This window comes from Oryctolagus cuniculus, chromosome 8, assembly GCF_964237555.1.
Source record: "Oryctolagus cuniculus chromosome 8, mOryCun1.1, whole genome shotgun sequence".
Classification (NCBI taxonomy): Eukaryota; Metazoa; Chordata; class Mammalia; order Lagomorpha; family Leporidae; genus Oryctolagus; species Oryctolagus cuniculus.
The window spans coordinates 44163859-44180025 of NC_091439.1; the positions used below are offsets into that span (position 1 = coordinate 44163859).

General features: G+C 42.5%; 1 protein-coding gene across 4 annotated transcripts in view; it reads left to right on the forward strand.

The window, feature by feature from the left end:
- Positions 1–16167, forward strand: part of TNIP3 (TNFAIP3 interacting protein 3) — a 67658-nt gene that overhangs the window by 24722 nt on the left and 26769 nt on the right. For 2 of the 4 annotated variants that reach the window (XM_051819819.2, XM_070047667.1), the window contains 5 exons: positions 2527–2604; positions 4589–4654; positions 5995–6111; positions 8131–8259; positions 13493–13612. In XM_051819819.2, coding sequence (XP_051675779.1) covers positions 2527–2604; positions 4589–4654; positions 5995–6111; positions 8131–8259; positions 13493–13612 — 510 coding nt within the window. Of the gene's footprint in view, positions 1–2489; positions 2605–4588; positions 4655–5994; positions 6112–8130; positions 8260–13492; positions 13613–16167 lie in introns of all 4 variants that reach the window. The other 2 variants (XM_070047668.1, XM_051819818.2) reach the window with 2 other exon arrangements.

The following is a 16167-nucleotide window of genomic DNA, read 5'->3' on the forward strand; positions in this document are numbered from 1 at the left end:
GGGACACCTGCATCCCATGAGTGCCTGGGTTTGGGTCTGAGCTCTGCTCCCCATGCCAGCTTCCTGTTAATGAGCACCTTAGGACCCAGCAGATGTTAACTCACCTGGGTCCCTGTCACTCATATGGGACACATGGATTAGTTGCCAGCTTGCAGGCATTTGGAGAGTGAACCAGAAGATGGGCGGTCTTCTCTGCCTTTCTCTTTCTCTATGTGTTTCTCAAATAAATAGATGAAACAATCTTTCAGTAATAATAATAGATGTCCTTTCAGAAGTTCTGATCCTGTGTTCAGAATATTCTGTTTATCAGCTTCAACAGTGGCTTTGGTGTACTTTTGCTGTGAGTCTGACATTCAGTCTCATGGCACCTCTGCTGTGTGAGTTCAGGACTCTACGTGAGGTTGGCTTGCAGCAGTTTCCACATCAAAGATGCTTCATGCTGGGAGCAAGCATTTTCCTTGGTTTTTTTGTTTTGGGTTTTTTTTTTTTTTTTTTTTTTTTTTTTTTTTTTTGACAGGCAGAGTGGACAGGGAGAGAGAGAGAGACAGAGAGAAAGGTCTTCCTTTGCCGTTGGTTCACCCTCCAGTGGCCGCTGCGGCCGGCACACCGCGCTGATCTGAAGGCAGGAGCCAGGTGCTTCTCCTGGTCTCCTATGTGGGTGCAGGGCCCAAGCACTTGGGCCATCCTCCACTGCACTCCCGGGCCATAGCAGAAAGCTGGCCTGGAAGAGGGGCAACCGGGACAGAACCCGGCGCCCGGACCGGGACTAGAACCCAGTGTGCGTCACAGCGCCGACCCCTTAGTTGTTAAGATGCATGCCTCCTTTATTGGACAGAGTACCTGGGCTCAATATTTGGATCTGGCTGCTGATTCCAGCTTTCCCCCAGTGCAGATGCTGGAAGGCAGAGATTATGGCTTAAGTAATTGGGTCTGTGCCACTCATCTGGGAGATCTGAGTTGTATTTGTGGCTCTTGATTTCAGCCCCAGTTTAGTCCCAGTGTTATTAGCATTTGGGGACTGAATCAGCAAATGAGAGCTCTCTGATACTCATTTTCATTCTCCCCCTTTCTCTCTCTTGCTCCTTCTTTCTCTCTGCCTCTCAAATAAAGAAGTAAATTTCTTTATTAAAAAAAAATGATGCTTCATGTTTACTCTGTTCTAATCCAAAATGGGCCTACTTTCTTAGAAGTCCTCCCAAAAAAGGCAGGATCCAACCTACTCTGTGTGCACTGAACCAATGCTTTGAGACCAAGAGAAAATATGATAATTATGAATTTATGACCCAGACAAGACTATTCCATTGAAAACGCAGTCATAGTTATAACATGGACGAAGTTACAAAAACTTAAGAACAGCATCTACACTGGTGTAAAATATCAAACTCTAAAAAGCCGAGGCAAATGTAAGCAGAGAAAAGAAGGAAAAATACAGTTTTCTAGATTATTTCTAATGAAAAAAAGTCCTTGAAATCCCATGACGATTGCAAAATAACTACTCCAATAAACATTTCTGGCAAAGGCCCCCATGTTTTGAAAATATTTTTAATTGTTCATGGATGTCTTTAAGTAGTTTCATGGGCCACCTAACCATTGAGCCTGGAACTGAATACAGCATTAAGGACTGCAGGCATAACTCAATTCATTATATTACTAACTTCCAAGACTCAGAGATGAAATGGTAACAAGACTATTGAGCTACAATAGAGAAAAGAGTCCTTTACTTAAGTGAGTTTTACTGCTGGAAGATTTAGGCAGAGGACAGGCAGCTTCTAGCACTTTTGTGTTTTCTTTATGTGAATACTCCCACCCTGAAAAGAAAACAACTGAAAAAAAGGATGGCTAATTTTTTCATTATGCCAGTGATTTATTATTAGCCTAAGCCTGTATTCATTAGAATACAGCATTATTCAAAGAACTGGCTAAAATTACAAAGCAGCCAATATTCATAACCATCTCTTTTAACATACTTGCATCATGGCCATTGAGGTAACCTAGGTTAGCTGGTCTTTACTCTTGATGGCTCTATTACTCTTCTGATTTTAATCAGAGAAACTCTTCAGAATCTTACTGACCACATGTTCATGGACGCTGCTGCAAAGTTGGCTTTTTAGAAATGCTTGTTATGTAAATACCTTTTATATATCCATGAAATTTACTTGATTTCTATAAGCCATTATACTCTTAATGATTATTTTTTGGGGAAAAGGATTGAAATTCAGATTCATAACATCCTAATTTCTGTCCTATGCATTATAAGGATACATTTACAATTTCTTAGAGAAATGTTTTGGAAACTACTTCATATAAAGAATCCAGCTAATTAATTGGGTTAATTAATTAATTGTTAATTAATCTGCAAGTCTTTCTGAAGGACTTACTATGTTAAAGATTACCTTTGGTAAAATCAAATATTTTTATAAATCACAAATGAGAATTGGCCAAATGCATGGGGTTTGTGAAGGATTGTATTTCTTCTGTTTATTTTGCAGACTGTTTTGTTTTCATCATCATCTTATTTTTTTTAAGTGTGCTCAATCATCAAGAAAGAACTTGACAAATTCCCTTGAACAAAAGATAAGGTGCTTGGAGAAACAGAGAAAAGAGGTAATGTAGGAATATCGGTTAATGTCACATGTACCATAGATTAATGCTGAGGGTAAAATAAGGCATCATCTAGAGTCTGTTAGTTTTGTTATTGTCACAGTATTTATCTCTAGAACACTTGACTTCACTATTTGAGAGCAAATGCTTCTTCCTTACCTACCTATCTTATACTTACTCTCTCAGTATTTGTACCTTGATGAAGGGGAACAAATGAGAAAGTCATAAATATGGCAATTAGAATCCGAATTTTCTCTAAGCACAGATTTTCCTCCTCATGGCCCATATGAGATTATCACCTGGGGCCTTTATGTCTTAGAGTGTGACACTCAAACTATTAATACCTCTAAGTGCAGGCAATTTCAGTGCTCTTTCTGAACTGGGCATCCAGATACATACAAGTTAAGGAGAATTTTCACACAAAAAAATCTTTGCTTCTAAAATATGATTGGTAGCATTTTGAGTTTTGTTTTGCATCTAAAGTATGATTGGTAGTGTTTGGAGTTTTGTTTTGCTGAGTTTAATAAATCTTATGATCTCTTTTCTTGACAAAGGAAGAGATAAGTGTAATGACTTTAGCACTCCATACATTGTCAATGCTGTATCCATTTTATTATTTTTTAAGTATTCTATGTATTATAACATTATATTCTCTTCAGTGGTGCCTTTTATTCCTCCTTAGTACTACATAGAATCCTGTGCCCTTCTAGACAATTACTGAACTACAGCAGAGTAATGATACTATCACATAGAAATATGAGTCCCTAAAACACCAATAGATCAGACATCTTTACATAATAATATTATACAGTCTTATTTTAAAGAATTGTATCTATTCCCAGCATTAGTGTTTCCTGATCTCTGCCAGTATGGACTAGGTATTTTGTTTTTTATTTAGGAGAATGTCTTGCTTATTTTTCATCATTGTAACTGTTTTCTTGATGTCTGTCCTATATTGAAAAGCATTGGAAATTCTCTTTCTAAAGGAAACTTAAAAAATAGTGAAACAGTCTATAGTGTTTGTTCTTCCAAATTGTTTGCAGCCTAAAATATTTCTAAGTATTGTCATGTGACAAAACTAATATTCCTTGAAAAAATCTATGCTTTCAAAATGGTGATATTACCCATTCATTGTGTGTATATTATAAATCATTTGTTAACCTTTTCCAGTACATGATTGCAAGTAAGTCTAGAATTTTTTAATACTAATTCTGCTTTTACAAAGCTTAGAAGTAATATTTCATTATAATAACCAGCGTGGGCTTCTGGTGTTGTGATGCAGTGGGTAAATCTGCCACCTGCAATGCTGGCATCCCGTATTGAAGCACTGGTTGGGGTTCTGGCAGCTGTTCTTCTGATGTAGCTCCCTGTTAATGCACCACGGATGGCAACAGATAATGGCCTAAAGACCCCTGCCACCCACTTAGGAGACCCAGACAGAGTTCCAGGCTCCTGGCTGTGGCTTGCCCCAGACCTGACTGCCATGGCCATTTGAAGAGTGAACCAGCAGATGGAAGATCTCTTTTTCTGTCTCTCCTCCCCTCTCTCTGTCATTCTGCCTTCCAAATAAATAAAATAAAATTTAAAAATAAATCACTATAAGCACTTAAAAATATCAGAATATTTGGAAAAAGATTTTTATACATTAATAAATCTTAAAGCAACAATCAATAGTTACAAATTTTTATTAGATCCTGGTTGGACTAAACATAAAAGATGAAAGCTCCAAGAACTAACAAAAGTTGAAAGTTTCTGGTAAACTGCCAAGATATCCCCAAGACTTACTGGTTTTTCATATATAAACCAGTTATGAAAAGGTGAGAGTGTGGTCCATTCCATCGCCCCAGCCTAGTCAGACCTGGTGGAAGAGACACTGTCTTCACCTAAGGCTTCCAAAATCTCAGTGTCTCAAAAGGCAATTTCATTTTGGTCAAGTTTCCAAATGGGTAGAAATCTTTTCTGACTCATTAAACTTTAATAATTTCAGCTCCTGGAAGTTAATTGGCAATGGGATCAGCAATTCAGAAGCATGAAAGAGCTATACGAACAAAAGGTAAACACTTCTCTCTGTTGGGTGTTTTGTTTAAGCCAGTAATCCTAGAGGGGCCAAGTGGGGGAAGATTCTCATTGATTTGAGCTACAAGAGGATTCATGGGTAGCCCAGTGTTGAACAATGAAGGGTGGGGGTGCCGAGTGTATTACTGTCCTCTAGGTAGGGAAGATTAGTGAAGAGTGTCAGTGAATGCTCTTGAGCATGGTTAGGGAAAGGTGCAGAAAACAACCTCCCAAGGTCTCAAGGGCTCTGATGCGACTTTCTCCTGCCTCCCAGAGTACACCGGTCTTGCCTTCCTTCCTAGCAACCATGAATCTGCACCAAGGTAGTTGAGGTGAAAAACAGTTTCAAGTTCATGCTGTTGCATGCAAGGCCAGGACTCCAATTCTCCAGTTAGAGAGCATCAGCTCTTCTCTACGACAAAGAAAAGTAGTGAAATCAAAAGTGGGAGGGGAAATAGGTGGGCTCCTCCTCCTCTCTGCAGCACACCCCCTGTGAGAGAGGAATGTTTGGGAGAAAATCTTCTTCAACGGGAGAAAGTCAGTTTAGACTCTGTCTTCAAAAAGAGGGAAAAGAGAAAGTAAGCTCCCCTAAATAATTCAGAATTAAGAAACCCAACCACAAGTGAGTAATGCAACATTGCTGTTTTCTTCCTCATTTGGATACTCAGAAGCATTAAATGTAGAAGGTGGAAGACAAGGTTCCCACTGCACAGCAAGTCAGGCCCCCTTGCAGTATGCACTCTAGAGTAGTTCGGGTCTCCATATGCTAAAGAGAAGACACCGAGAAAACGTCTAGGCTGCTCCTTGGGAGTGTGTGAAGACCCAGTGTTAGCCCAGTGTTAGCCACGCGCATAATTCCCTATTTGGAAGAAGGACCCATCTCGCAAGTTTCTTTCACGGGACCCCTGTCCCCAGAACTACAATGTAGCATCCATGGGGGTGGGAGGGTGGGGTGGAGGTGGGGGTCAAGTGCTGAGGACTACAGACACATTTAAGGCCACGTCTGTTTTGCTGTGGTGTGGGCAGGTTCTAACCTAGCGCCTGAGCCTCGCTGCCTTTTCCAGCTCCTGTAAGGCACATCCTGAGAGTGGAGACTAGGATGACAGCCCTAGGGAAGCCTCTGTGCGGATCTCAGCGTTTATTCCCTCTGTCCACCAAGTTCCTTTTAAAATGCAAATATACTGATCCATATTCTGTTTGGTGGGAAGTGGACCCTCTCCTGGAGGAGAAGTCCAGGAGCAGGGCGTTTCTGTCCCCAAGTGCAAAAGCCCAGAAAAATCCAGGGGTGCGTGGGTTTCAGAAAAAGTGTCAGCTACACTCTGTGAACGACTTCCTCAGGTCGCAGAGCTGAAAACGAAACTGGACGCGGCGGAAAGATGCCTCAGCACCCAGGAGAAGGATCGCCCGCAGAGCCGGGGAGAGGCCCTGAGCCGGGACCCTCGGTGGCGCCAAGAGGTGGGCAGGGCCGGGAAACCCACCTCCCTCCGCCACCGGGGAGCTGAGTAAAAGTAGGGGCGGTTTCCTGTTGAAAATCTACCGTTTTGCCAAACCCAACTCACTGCTGAGCAATGCCTCATCTGCGAGGGTGCACGGATTATGCAAGTCCTCAGAAGCCACAAAAAAGGGCCACTTCTCAGGAGCAAGAGGGAAGCAGTCCCTCGGGGAGCTTCCTCCTGTGTTTGCACAAAGAGATGTGGCTTGCGAGGCCCTGGTAGAAAGAAACTCCTCAGGAGATTTGGTCTTGTCTTTCTAGGGCTTTTCACGCTAGGAGAAAATTACTTTTCTTTTTAAAAGATTCATGTTTTTTTTTTTAATTATTGGCGATTAATAATAATAATCCAATTTCTTGTATTTGTACAGTAGCGCTGACTTTACAAACAGGTATTGTTTTTGTGATCATATAAAGATAACTTTTGTGAAATCATTTTTCGCCCATAATCTCATTTAACATTCCCAGGCCACTTGTGAGGATAAGAGTTTTGCCATGTTCAAAATGAGAAGCTTCACAGGCACAGAGGCTGGTGGCTTTGCCCATGCTGACAAAATAGCCCGGTCTCCAGAGTCCGTGTAGCCATCAATCCCTGCTGAGGGGAAATGGTGGCAGGCTGAGATAATGGTTCCTCCTCAAAGATTCTTTTCCTTCTTGGTGTCTGTTAGGGGACATCGTGGATACGGTAGATAACGAGAGGAAAACTCTAAACTCTCACGGCCTCTCAGTTACTTAGGTATAGTCAGAAAAAAACAAGAAGTGCAGTTCTGGCTGGTGATGTCCTGTCACTGATATTGCGCAGCATCGGCCATATTTGAAGACAAGCACACACCTTAAGGCAAGATCTAGGGTCGGTACAGGCGCCATCAGTCTAGGCTTCCCCTTCTTGCTGAGGTCTTTGCCCCAGAGAGTCAGGAAAGCAGGCTTTAGCAATTCCTTTTCATCACATAGCAGTCATTTCCTTTTCCAACTACAGGTTGACCAGAAATCTTAGTATTTTTCTTTCCTCCATTTGCTAGTTGAAGTAATTTTCTCTGAAATTGTGATAAATTAGAAAAAGGATTGTTCATTTTCTAATACATAGGCCCTATCTATTAAAATAAAAGCAGATAGAAATGTCCTCATTTTTAAAGAAACTTATTACCTAAAGTATAGTTCTTAAATTTAATAATTGTATTGGAAATTACCAATTACTAAAATAAGATACTTTAATGCCTATATTAGCTATTGTCTGATCTTGAGTTACCTAAATTCCACAATATTTAATTAGGCTAAAATTTCAATCTTGCTTGAAATCTAAGAGATCTGAGGCATAGTGTCTGGATCCAGAGCTCGCTGGTGTCCAAGCAATGAACCTTCAAGGATTTAAACCAGCAGCCCTCTTGATAATGCTGTTACACGTGGAAGAGTGGTGGCAGTTGGAGCAGTTTGTCTCTTCCTTTTAAAAATAATAATCACAACAATGTAATGCTTTGAAAAATTCTCTGTAGTGTTGGGTCTTCTTTGCTACTGTCTTCTCTGGGCTCTGAGGTACTTCATATTGTTTTGTTGCAACGAGGTTTTTGGGGGTGTTTTTTGTTTTGTTTTTTGTTTTTGTTTTTGTTTTATTTTTCCTTTTTAGGAGTTTCCAACTACTTTCACGGACTCACTTATCTTTTACCTAACAACACTATATGGGAGCTAGCTAATTCTGCAGACCCATTTCTTTGATGACTGAAAGGGAGGATTGTGGAATTTGATATCTTTTTCTGGGGCCACAAAACTTCAAAGCATCAGCACTACATTATCGTAAAAGTATTGTGCTGTGTGCTCTACCCAGGAGCTATGCCAAAATGGAAAGTTCAGAGAAAAACCGTGCCTTGCTGTTCTGTGTCTCAGAAGGGTGACCCCGTTTGACAGGGGTGGCTGAGGCATTAGGACACCTGGACTAGCATCTCCTTTGGCCTTTGTTGACTGCGGTCTTGTTTTCTGGCTCTTGACTTCAGAAGGAGAATGAAAGACTAGCTGAAGAATTACATGAACTGAAGAAAGAGAATAAGCTTTTGAAAGAAAAAATTGTTCTCGTGACTAAGAAGAAGGAACACTACGAATGTGAAATAAAACGCCTCAATAAGGTAGGAAGCCAGATCCAGCATGGGAGATCCAAATGTGAGGTCCCTCTGTAAAAAGCACAGTTCCGGGGCCGGCGCTGTGGCGCAGTGGGTTAAGGCCCCATCCTGCAGTGCCAGCATCCCCTATGGGCGCCAGTTCGAGTCCTAGCTGCCTCAATTCCAATCCAGCTCTCTGCTATGGCCTGGGAAGGCAGTAGAAGATGGCCCAAGTCCTTGGGCCACTGCATACACATGGGAGACCTGTAGGAAGCTCCGGGCTCCTGGCTGCTGGCTTTGGATCAGCTCGGCTCTGGCCATTTCGGTCATTTGGGGAGTGAACCAGCGGAATGGAAGACCTCTCTCTCTCTGGCTCTACCTCTCTCTGTAACTCTGTCTTTCAAATAAATAACAATTCTTTAAAAAAAAAAAAAAAGAGCACAGTTCCACAGAGAGTCACAACAGAAACGGGGCGTAATGTGGTCCCTGCACTGCGGGCTGGCCCAGCATATTCTCTGAAGTTTTACAAATCGCTTCTATGTGTACCTTTCAGCCATACATGGCTAAGGAGGCTTTAGGGAAGTCATATCTGCAAAAAGTCATCATGAGGAAGAGAAATGAGGAGGAATTTTCGAAGACAGTAAGGACAAGTTGTAAGTTTGAAGAACCACTTTTTAAAGCAAGTGGGTGTTTGTGAACAATAACACATCTCTTGGTCAACCGCAAAAGCTTCCTGAGGAAATAAGCTGCTCGCTCTTTACAATGATCGCTGGGGAGCTGGGTGTGATACACTCTATGTGGAAGATTGCTAAATGCCAGCTCCAAGGCTGAGATGGCGGGCTTCCCCAGGGCAAGCCTAAAACCCACCTCCAAGGGGTGCAGGATGAGAGAAGTCAGGCCTTTTAAGGAAAGAGAAGTGGTTTAGTACCTTAGCTCCAGGAAACTCTTCAGAGCCACAGCCTGTGAATCGATGCAAAGGGGTAATGTGTCTAGGTGTGAATATTGTTGCATATGGACTAATGGCTTATGTTTCTCGGGGGAAGAATGAGTGGCGAGTTCAGGGGGAAAAAAAAGATGTCCTTTGCTGTTGACTTTTCCAAGGGCTGAGTCATATGTTGAACATGGGAATGCTGAATGCATACAGATGAGTTGAGCTATGCCATCTCTCAACTAGAAAGATCATGACCAAAGGGATAGAACATGTCTCTTGCAATAAGAGTAGACAAACGGCTGATCTTAAAAATATGTTCAACTCTGTATTTTGGACTGTGTGCCCAAGGTTGGAGGTCACTGGTGTTCAGAAGTGTCATTTAAATCTCCTCAAAGTGTTAGGCATGTGCCTGCAGAGTGGCAGGATGCTTTGTATTATTAGATCTGTTTGCAAGATAAGTTATCTGTCGGGAGAAAATGGGAAAGTAGTGATTGATTCTATGAATGACATACTTTCTCCCCTAATAGAGAAAAACAATGTTCAGACAAAATCAGGGTGAATACATACCTTCTCTTAATCTCTGCAGGAAAATCTTCCACAGATGGATTAGAGGAACCAAGCATGGTTGAGATTATATTTAAAATCACTTCCATTTAATAAATAGATTTTTTTTGACAGGCAGAGTGGACAGTGAGAGAGAGAGAGAGAGAGAGAGAGAGAGAGAAAGGTCTTCCTTTTGCCGTTGGTTCACCCTCCAATGGCTGCCGCGGCCAGCGGGCTGCGGCCGGCGTACCGCGCTGATCCGATGGCAGGAGCCAGGTACTTCTCCTGGTCTCCCATGGGGTGCAGGGCCCAAGGACTTGGGCCATCCTGCACTGCACTCCCTGGCCACAGCAGAGAGCTGGCCTGGAAGAGAGGCAACCAGGACAGAATCCGGTGCCCCGACCGGGACGAGAACCCAGTGTGCCGGCGCCGCAAGGCGGAGGATTAACCTAGTGAGCTGCGGCGCCAGCCTAATAAATAGATTTATTTATTTATTTGAAAGGCAGAATGACAGAGGGGAATACACACACACACACACACACACACACATGCACGGGTTGGGGGAAGGAGAGAGAGAGAGATCTTCTATCCAGGTCTACCATGTGAGTGAAAGGCACTCCAGTACTTGGCTACCATCTGTTGCCTCCTAGGCACATTAGCAGGAAGCTGGAGCCAGATTGGAGTCAAGATTCATAACAGGCACTCCAGTATAGGATATGGGTGTTCCAAGTGGTGGCTTAACTCCCTGTGCCACAACACCTGTGGTTAACACCATAGTATAAGTTTAGGTATATTCTCTAGTTCATAGCCCTAAATGTATCCAAGGACATAAAGCCTATAGATACTAGAACAAAGAAGAATTCTTGGAATTCTTGTTTTTCTCTTGTCCATGAGTATACTTTATCTTTCTGGCACCTGTATGAATACTTAACAAAAAGTTTTTTTTTTTTTTTTTTTTTTTTTTTTAAGATTTACTTACTTATTTGAAAGTCAGAGTTACACAGAGAGAGGAGAGGCAGAGAGAGAGAGAGGTCTTCCATCTGATGGTTCACTCCCCAATTGGATGCAATGACTGGAGCTGCGCCGATCTGAAGTCAGGAGCCAGGAGTTTCTTCCGGTCTCCCACGTGGGTACAGGGGCCCAAGGACTTGGGCCATCTTCTATTGCTTTCCGAAGCCTTAGCAGAGAGCTGGATGGGAATTGAGGCAGCCAGGACTAGAACCGGCGCCCATATGGGATGCCAGCACTTCAGGCCGGGGCGTTAACCCACTACACCACAGTGCAGGCCCCAAAAAGAAGTTTTAAATATTTGAATAATACTGATCTTTTAATTCTCATGATTATAATAAAAATTAATCTGAGCAAAATACATATCTTTTATACATATTACTTTCTCAAAAAGGATTTTTCTGATTATTCTAATTAAAATTATAGGAAATGGGCATTTGGTGCAATGGTTAAGAGATGCCTCTTGAGATGCCTGCATCCCATATTGGAGTGCCTGGACTTCAGGCTAAGATTTGACTCCAACCCAGCTTCCTGCTAATGCACACTCTGAGAAGCAACAGGTGCTGGCTGAAGTACTTGGGTCCCTGCCACCCGTGTAGCTATTGCGGGCATTTTGCATTTGGGGGAGCGAACCAACGGCTGGAAGATCTCTTTCTCCTCTCCTCTCCTCTCCTCTCCCTTTTGGTCTCCCTCCCTTTAATTAAATATAAAATTAAAATTTTAAATTACATATCCTACCCCTGCTATTTCCTAAAAAGGGAACAAATTTCATGTATTTCATATATACAATTTTAAGAGTAATGAAACTTCCCACTCTTCCTTCCCTCATTCCCATACTCCTATATCCTTAGGGCCACAGTCATGGTAAGCTCTTAAATATTTGTTGAATGGGTGAATGAGTGAATTAATTAACTATTGCATAATAAAAGTTCAATAGCCAACTCTGGACCTGAGACTCATGCATTAGCAGATATACTACAGTGCTTATGAGAAATGAGAATAAAAGGATACCTAAAGCCAGAAAATATCCATCTCACACATCTATATCTTAAATCGTCATTAAAGAGTAAGGTGATTACCTGTGCAAAGAGATTTTTTTTTCTCATTTAGTGCATATAATAGTATTTCTTTTTTTTTTTAACTTTTATTTAATGAATATAAATTTCCAAAGTACAGCTTATGGATTACAATGGCTCCCCACCCATAACTTCCCTCCCACCCACAACCCTCCCCTTTCCCGCTCCCTCTTCCCTTCCATTCACATCAAGATTCATTTTCAATTATCTTTATATACAGAAGATCAGTTTAGCATATATTAAGTAAAGATTTCAACAGTTTGCACCCACATAGAAACACAAAGTGAAAAATACTGTTTGAGTACGAGTTATAGCATATAATAGTATTTCATGAAATGGAAGGCATTATTACTCTTTCATTGTATATAAACTTTTTTTTTGCTTTTTCCCACTGTGATAAACAGAAATTATTCAAAATGTTGATTTGGGTGCCTGACTATGCACTCCATCCAGCACAGCACGGCATTTGGGCCCGACCCTCATTGCACAAGCCTACTGACCCATTTGCTCAGCTGACATTTCTAAGATGTCAGTTTGGTAATAAACATATGGATTTCAAAATTTCATACAACTATGTGTACTCAATTCAATTAAGCTGCTTTGAGGAACATGTTCAAGGATTTCCTATTAATCAGGGTCATGCAGAGAAGCCAGATGTTTATCCAAAGTGGGAGAAAGTGTCTGAGTCTAGACAGCCACTGCCATCTTTGGGAAAAACTGATTTGTTTGACACCACTGTGAGTGTGTCTGTACTTATAGGAAATAGCCACTATAGAATAGGTGACAAGTGTTTCTTCAAGGAAGTTGGAAAACCCCAACATGAAACATGCTCTCCCAGTGGGAGCATACATGGTAATCTAGCAGAATATTACTCAGAACATCATCTGAGGCTAGCAGCATCAGCTTCTGAGAAATGTAGGTTCTTTGTCTCTACCCTCCGATTCACTTATTCAGAATCTCTGAGAGCAGTGCCCAGGGCTGGGCATATTTGCTACCTTTGATGCTCTCTAAAGTTTGCACATCATTGGTAGTGTAGACATTTGATTGAAGTAGAGAATCTAGAGAAGTCCTATGGTATATTTTCTTTTATTTTTTTTTAAGGTTTATTTATTTATTTGATAGAGTAACAAAGAGAGAGAAAGAAAGGCAGAGAGAGAGGTCCTCCATCAGCTGGTTCACTCCCTAATTGGCCCCAACAGACGGAACTGAACTGATACAAAGCCAGGAGCCTAGAGCTTCCTCTGGGTCTCCCATGCGGGTGCAGGGGCCCAAGGACTTGGGCCATCTTCCACTGCCCTCTCAGGCCACAGCAGAGAGCTGGATTGGAAGTGTAACAGCCGGAACTTGAACTGGTGCCCACATGGGATGCCAGCACTGCAGGCGGCGGCCCCACCTGCTACGCCACAGAGCCAGCTCAGGCCCCTGGGTTGTTTTCTTTTAATCTTTTGTTTGGTGGGGAGGGAGTCCAACATCAAAGATCCCAATTTAATAATAATGGTTGAATAACATCATCATTAAGAAAAGAGATTCCGGGAAAAATACATATGTACAGAAAATCAGAAAGAAGAAAGCTATTCAGTCATATAAATCGCATTAAAAATGAAATTCTACCTTGTAGGTGCATTTGAAGCCATTGTCACAATTATAGAGGAATTCCTAAGGTGTAATCTGAGATCAACAGTGCTCTTGTCTTAAAACATAGGCTCTTCAGGATGCCTTGAAAATCGAGTACTCTTCAGTTTCTGAGGACTATTTGAGGAAGTCTAAAGTGGAATGCAGCCACGAGGAGATGAGAACAGAATTGGAAGTTCTCAAACAGCAGGTGAGAATTTGGAAGCGGCATAATCGGGGCGGGGGGTGGGGGAAGAGGCCCAATTTTCATGCTTCTTTGGATATTTTTGGTTGCTGCTCAAAATTTATCAAAGGTGTTTGCACTATTTTATCAGAATTATGTAGACTTAAAGCTGATAGCAAGAATATAGATAGGGCAGTTCCCTACCACATGTTATAAAAGAGGAAATTGGGTTTCAGATGGCTCAAGTGGTTTGCCCAAGATTGCACAATTGAATGAGGGACATGTTAATTAGCCTTTGGGTGAGAGTTGATTACTAGCGGGTCTAGAGAGTTTCATGTGGCATGATTTATTTTGGGAAAACATTGTTAACATTGTTAACCCAGACTCTGGTAGCAGTTGCACTTTGATTCTGTAGAAGCTGAGCTTCAGGCCTTTTAACAATAAGGTCAGTTTTAAAGAGAATATTTTGTGCCAATTATAACCACTGAAGAGCTAGGTGTGCTCAGCTACTCCCACTTATGGATGGCAGCACCTATCTATTTATTTTTAAAGATTTACTTATTTATTTGCAAGTCAGAGTTACAGAGAGAGGGGAAGAGAGACGGATCTTTCATCTGCCAGTTTGCTCCCCAGGATAACCACAACAGCCAGGGCTGGGCCAGGCTGAAGCCAGGAGCCGGGAGCTTCACCTGGGTCTCTCATCAGAATAGCAGGGGCCCAAGCATTTGGGCCTATCTTCTGCTGCTTTCCCAGTTCATTAGTAGGAAGCTGAATCAGAAGTAGAGTAGCCTTGGGGCAGGTGCTGTGGCGTAACGGGTTAAAGCCCAGCCTGAAGTGCCGGAACCCCACATGGGTGCCACTTCAAATACTGGCTGCTCCTCTTCTGATCCAGCTCTCTGCAATGGCCTGGGAAAGTGGTAGAAGATAGCCCAAGTCCCAGGGCCCTTGCACCCACATGAGAGACCTGGAAGAAGCTCCTGGCTCCTGGCTTCAGATCAGCTCAGCTCTGGCTGTTGTGATCATTTGGGGAATGAACCAGCGGAATGGAAGACCACTCTCTCTCTCTGGCTCTACCTCTCTCTGTAACTCTGTCTTTCAAATAAATTTTTTAAAAAAGTGGAGCAGCAGGACACAAACTGGTGCCCATATGGAATGCCAGCATTGCAGGTGGCAATTTTACTTGCTATGCCACAACGCTGGCCCTCTTTCATTTATCTATCTAGTTATTTATTTATTTTTATTTTATTTTTCAGAGAACAGGTTTTTACAATTTGTTGTATAAATTATTTATTTTAAAAGTGGCGCAATGGAGGAGAAATGAAGAGGAGGAGGGGAGAAAGAGAGAGAGAGAGGAGAGAGAGAGAGAGAGAGAGAGAGAGAGGAGATTTTTTTCATTTGCCAATTTACTTCTTTTTTTTTTTTTTTTTCAATTTACTTCTCATATGCCTGCAACTGCCAGGTCTGGGCCAGATGGAAGCCAGGAGCCAGGAACTCCATATCAGTTTCCCCTGTGTGTGTGGCAGGGGCCCGAGCACTTGGGCCATCTTCCACCGCTTCGCAGGCTCATTAGCAGGGAGCTAGATTGGAAGCAGAGCAGCAGGTACTCAAACTGATGCTCCAATATAGGATGCTGGTGTTGCAAGTAGCAGCTTAACCCTCTGTGTTATAACACTGACACCTGGTTTATTATTTCAATATCAAATAGCTGAAAAATGTTAAGTCTCAAAGGGAGCAGAACCTGACCCAGGGCCCGTAGTATACCTCCACCCTGCTGGGGTACAAGCTGAGCCAAGCAGGGATGGATGTAAGAGATGTGCCCACCCAGATATGCTTGGTGTGAGCATGGAAATGGGTATGGGAGGTGGACATGAGAGATAATACATTACAAGGACAAGGCAGGCAAAGCCTGTTGAAGCCTCACTGAATGTCCAGAGTGCATCCGGAAGACTGCAGTGTTCATCAGTGGGCCAAACATCCCTGCCCATCCTAGCAATTTGTTGATGCACAACAGCGTCCTCCTCCTCTGTCACCCACCATCACTCACTATTGCCAAGAGGCCAGCACGATCAAGTACCTCCTCACCTCAGCTTCTGTGCAGATGAACAGTACAGGGCGGCCAGGATGTAGCACTGCCTAAACGACTCACAGCTGGAGCTTGCTTAGTTGAGAGGCCAATCAGTCACATCACATTTTTCCAGTGAGATGCTACATAGACAAATACGGGTAAATAGCTGGAATAGTTCATAGCAATCCTGACAAATACAGGGTACATATAAAAATTCTAGTTCCTGAAGCGCACAGTATCAGTAATATATTAACAGTGTGAGAAGGAAGTTAAGGAAAGTGTTATTTTTATGATACGCCTGGGTGTGATTATTGTCTGTTTTTGCTCTGAAGATGTGCCATTTTAAGGAGTTGAACTTGTGGCACAATGGTTTAAGCCGCTGCTTACATAGCCAGCATCCCATATGCTGGTTTGAATCCTGCTGCTCCACTTCCAGTCCAGAAACCTGCTACTGCACCAGGAAGCAGCAGATGATAGCTCAAGTGTTTGAATCCCTGCCCAGCCCTAGCTGTTGCGG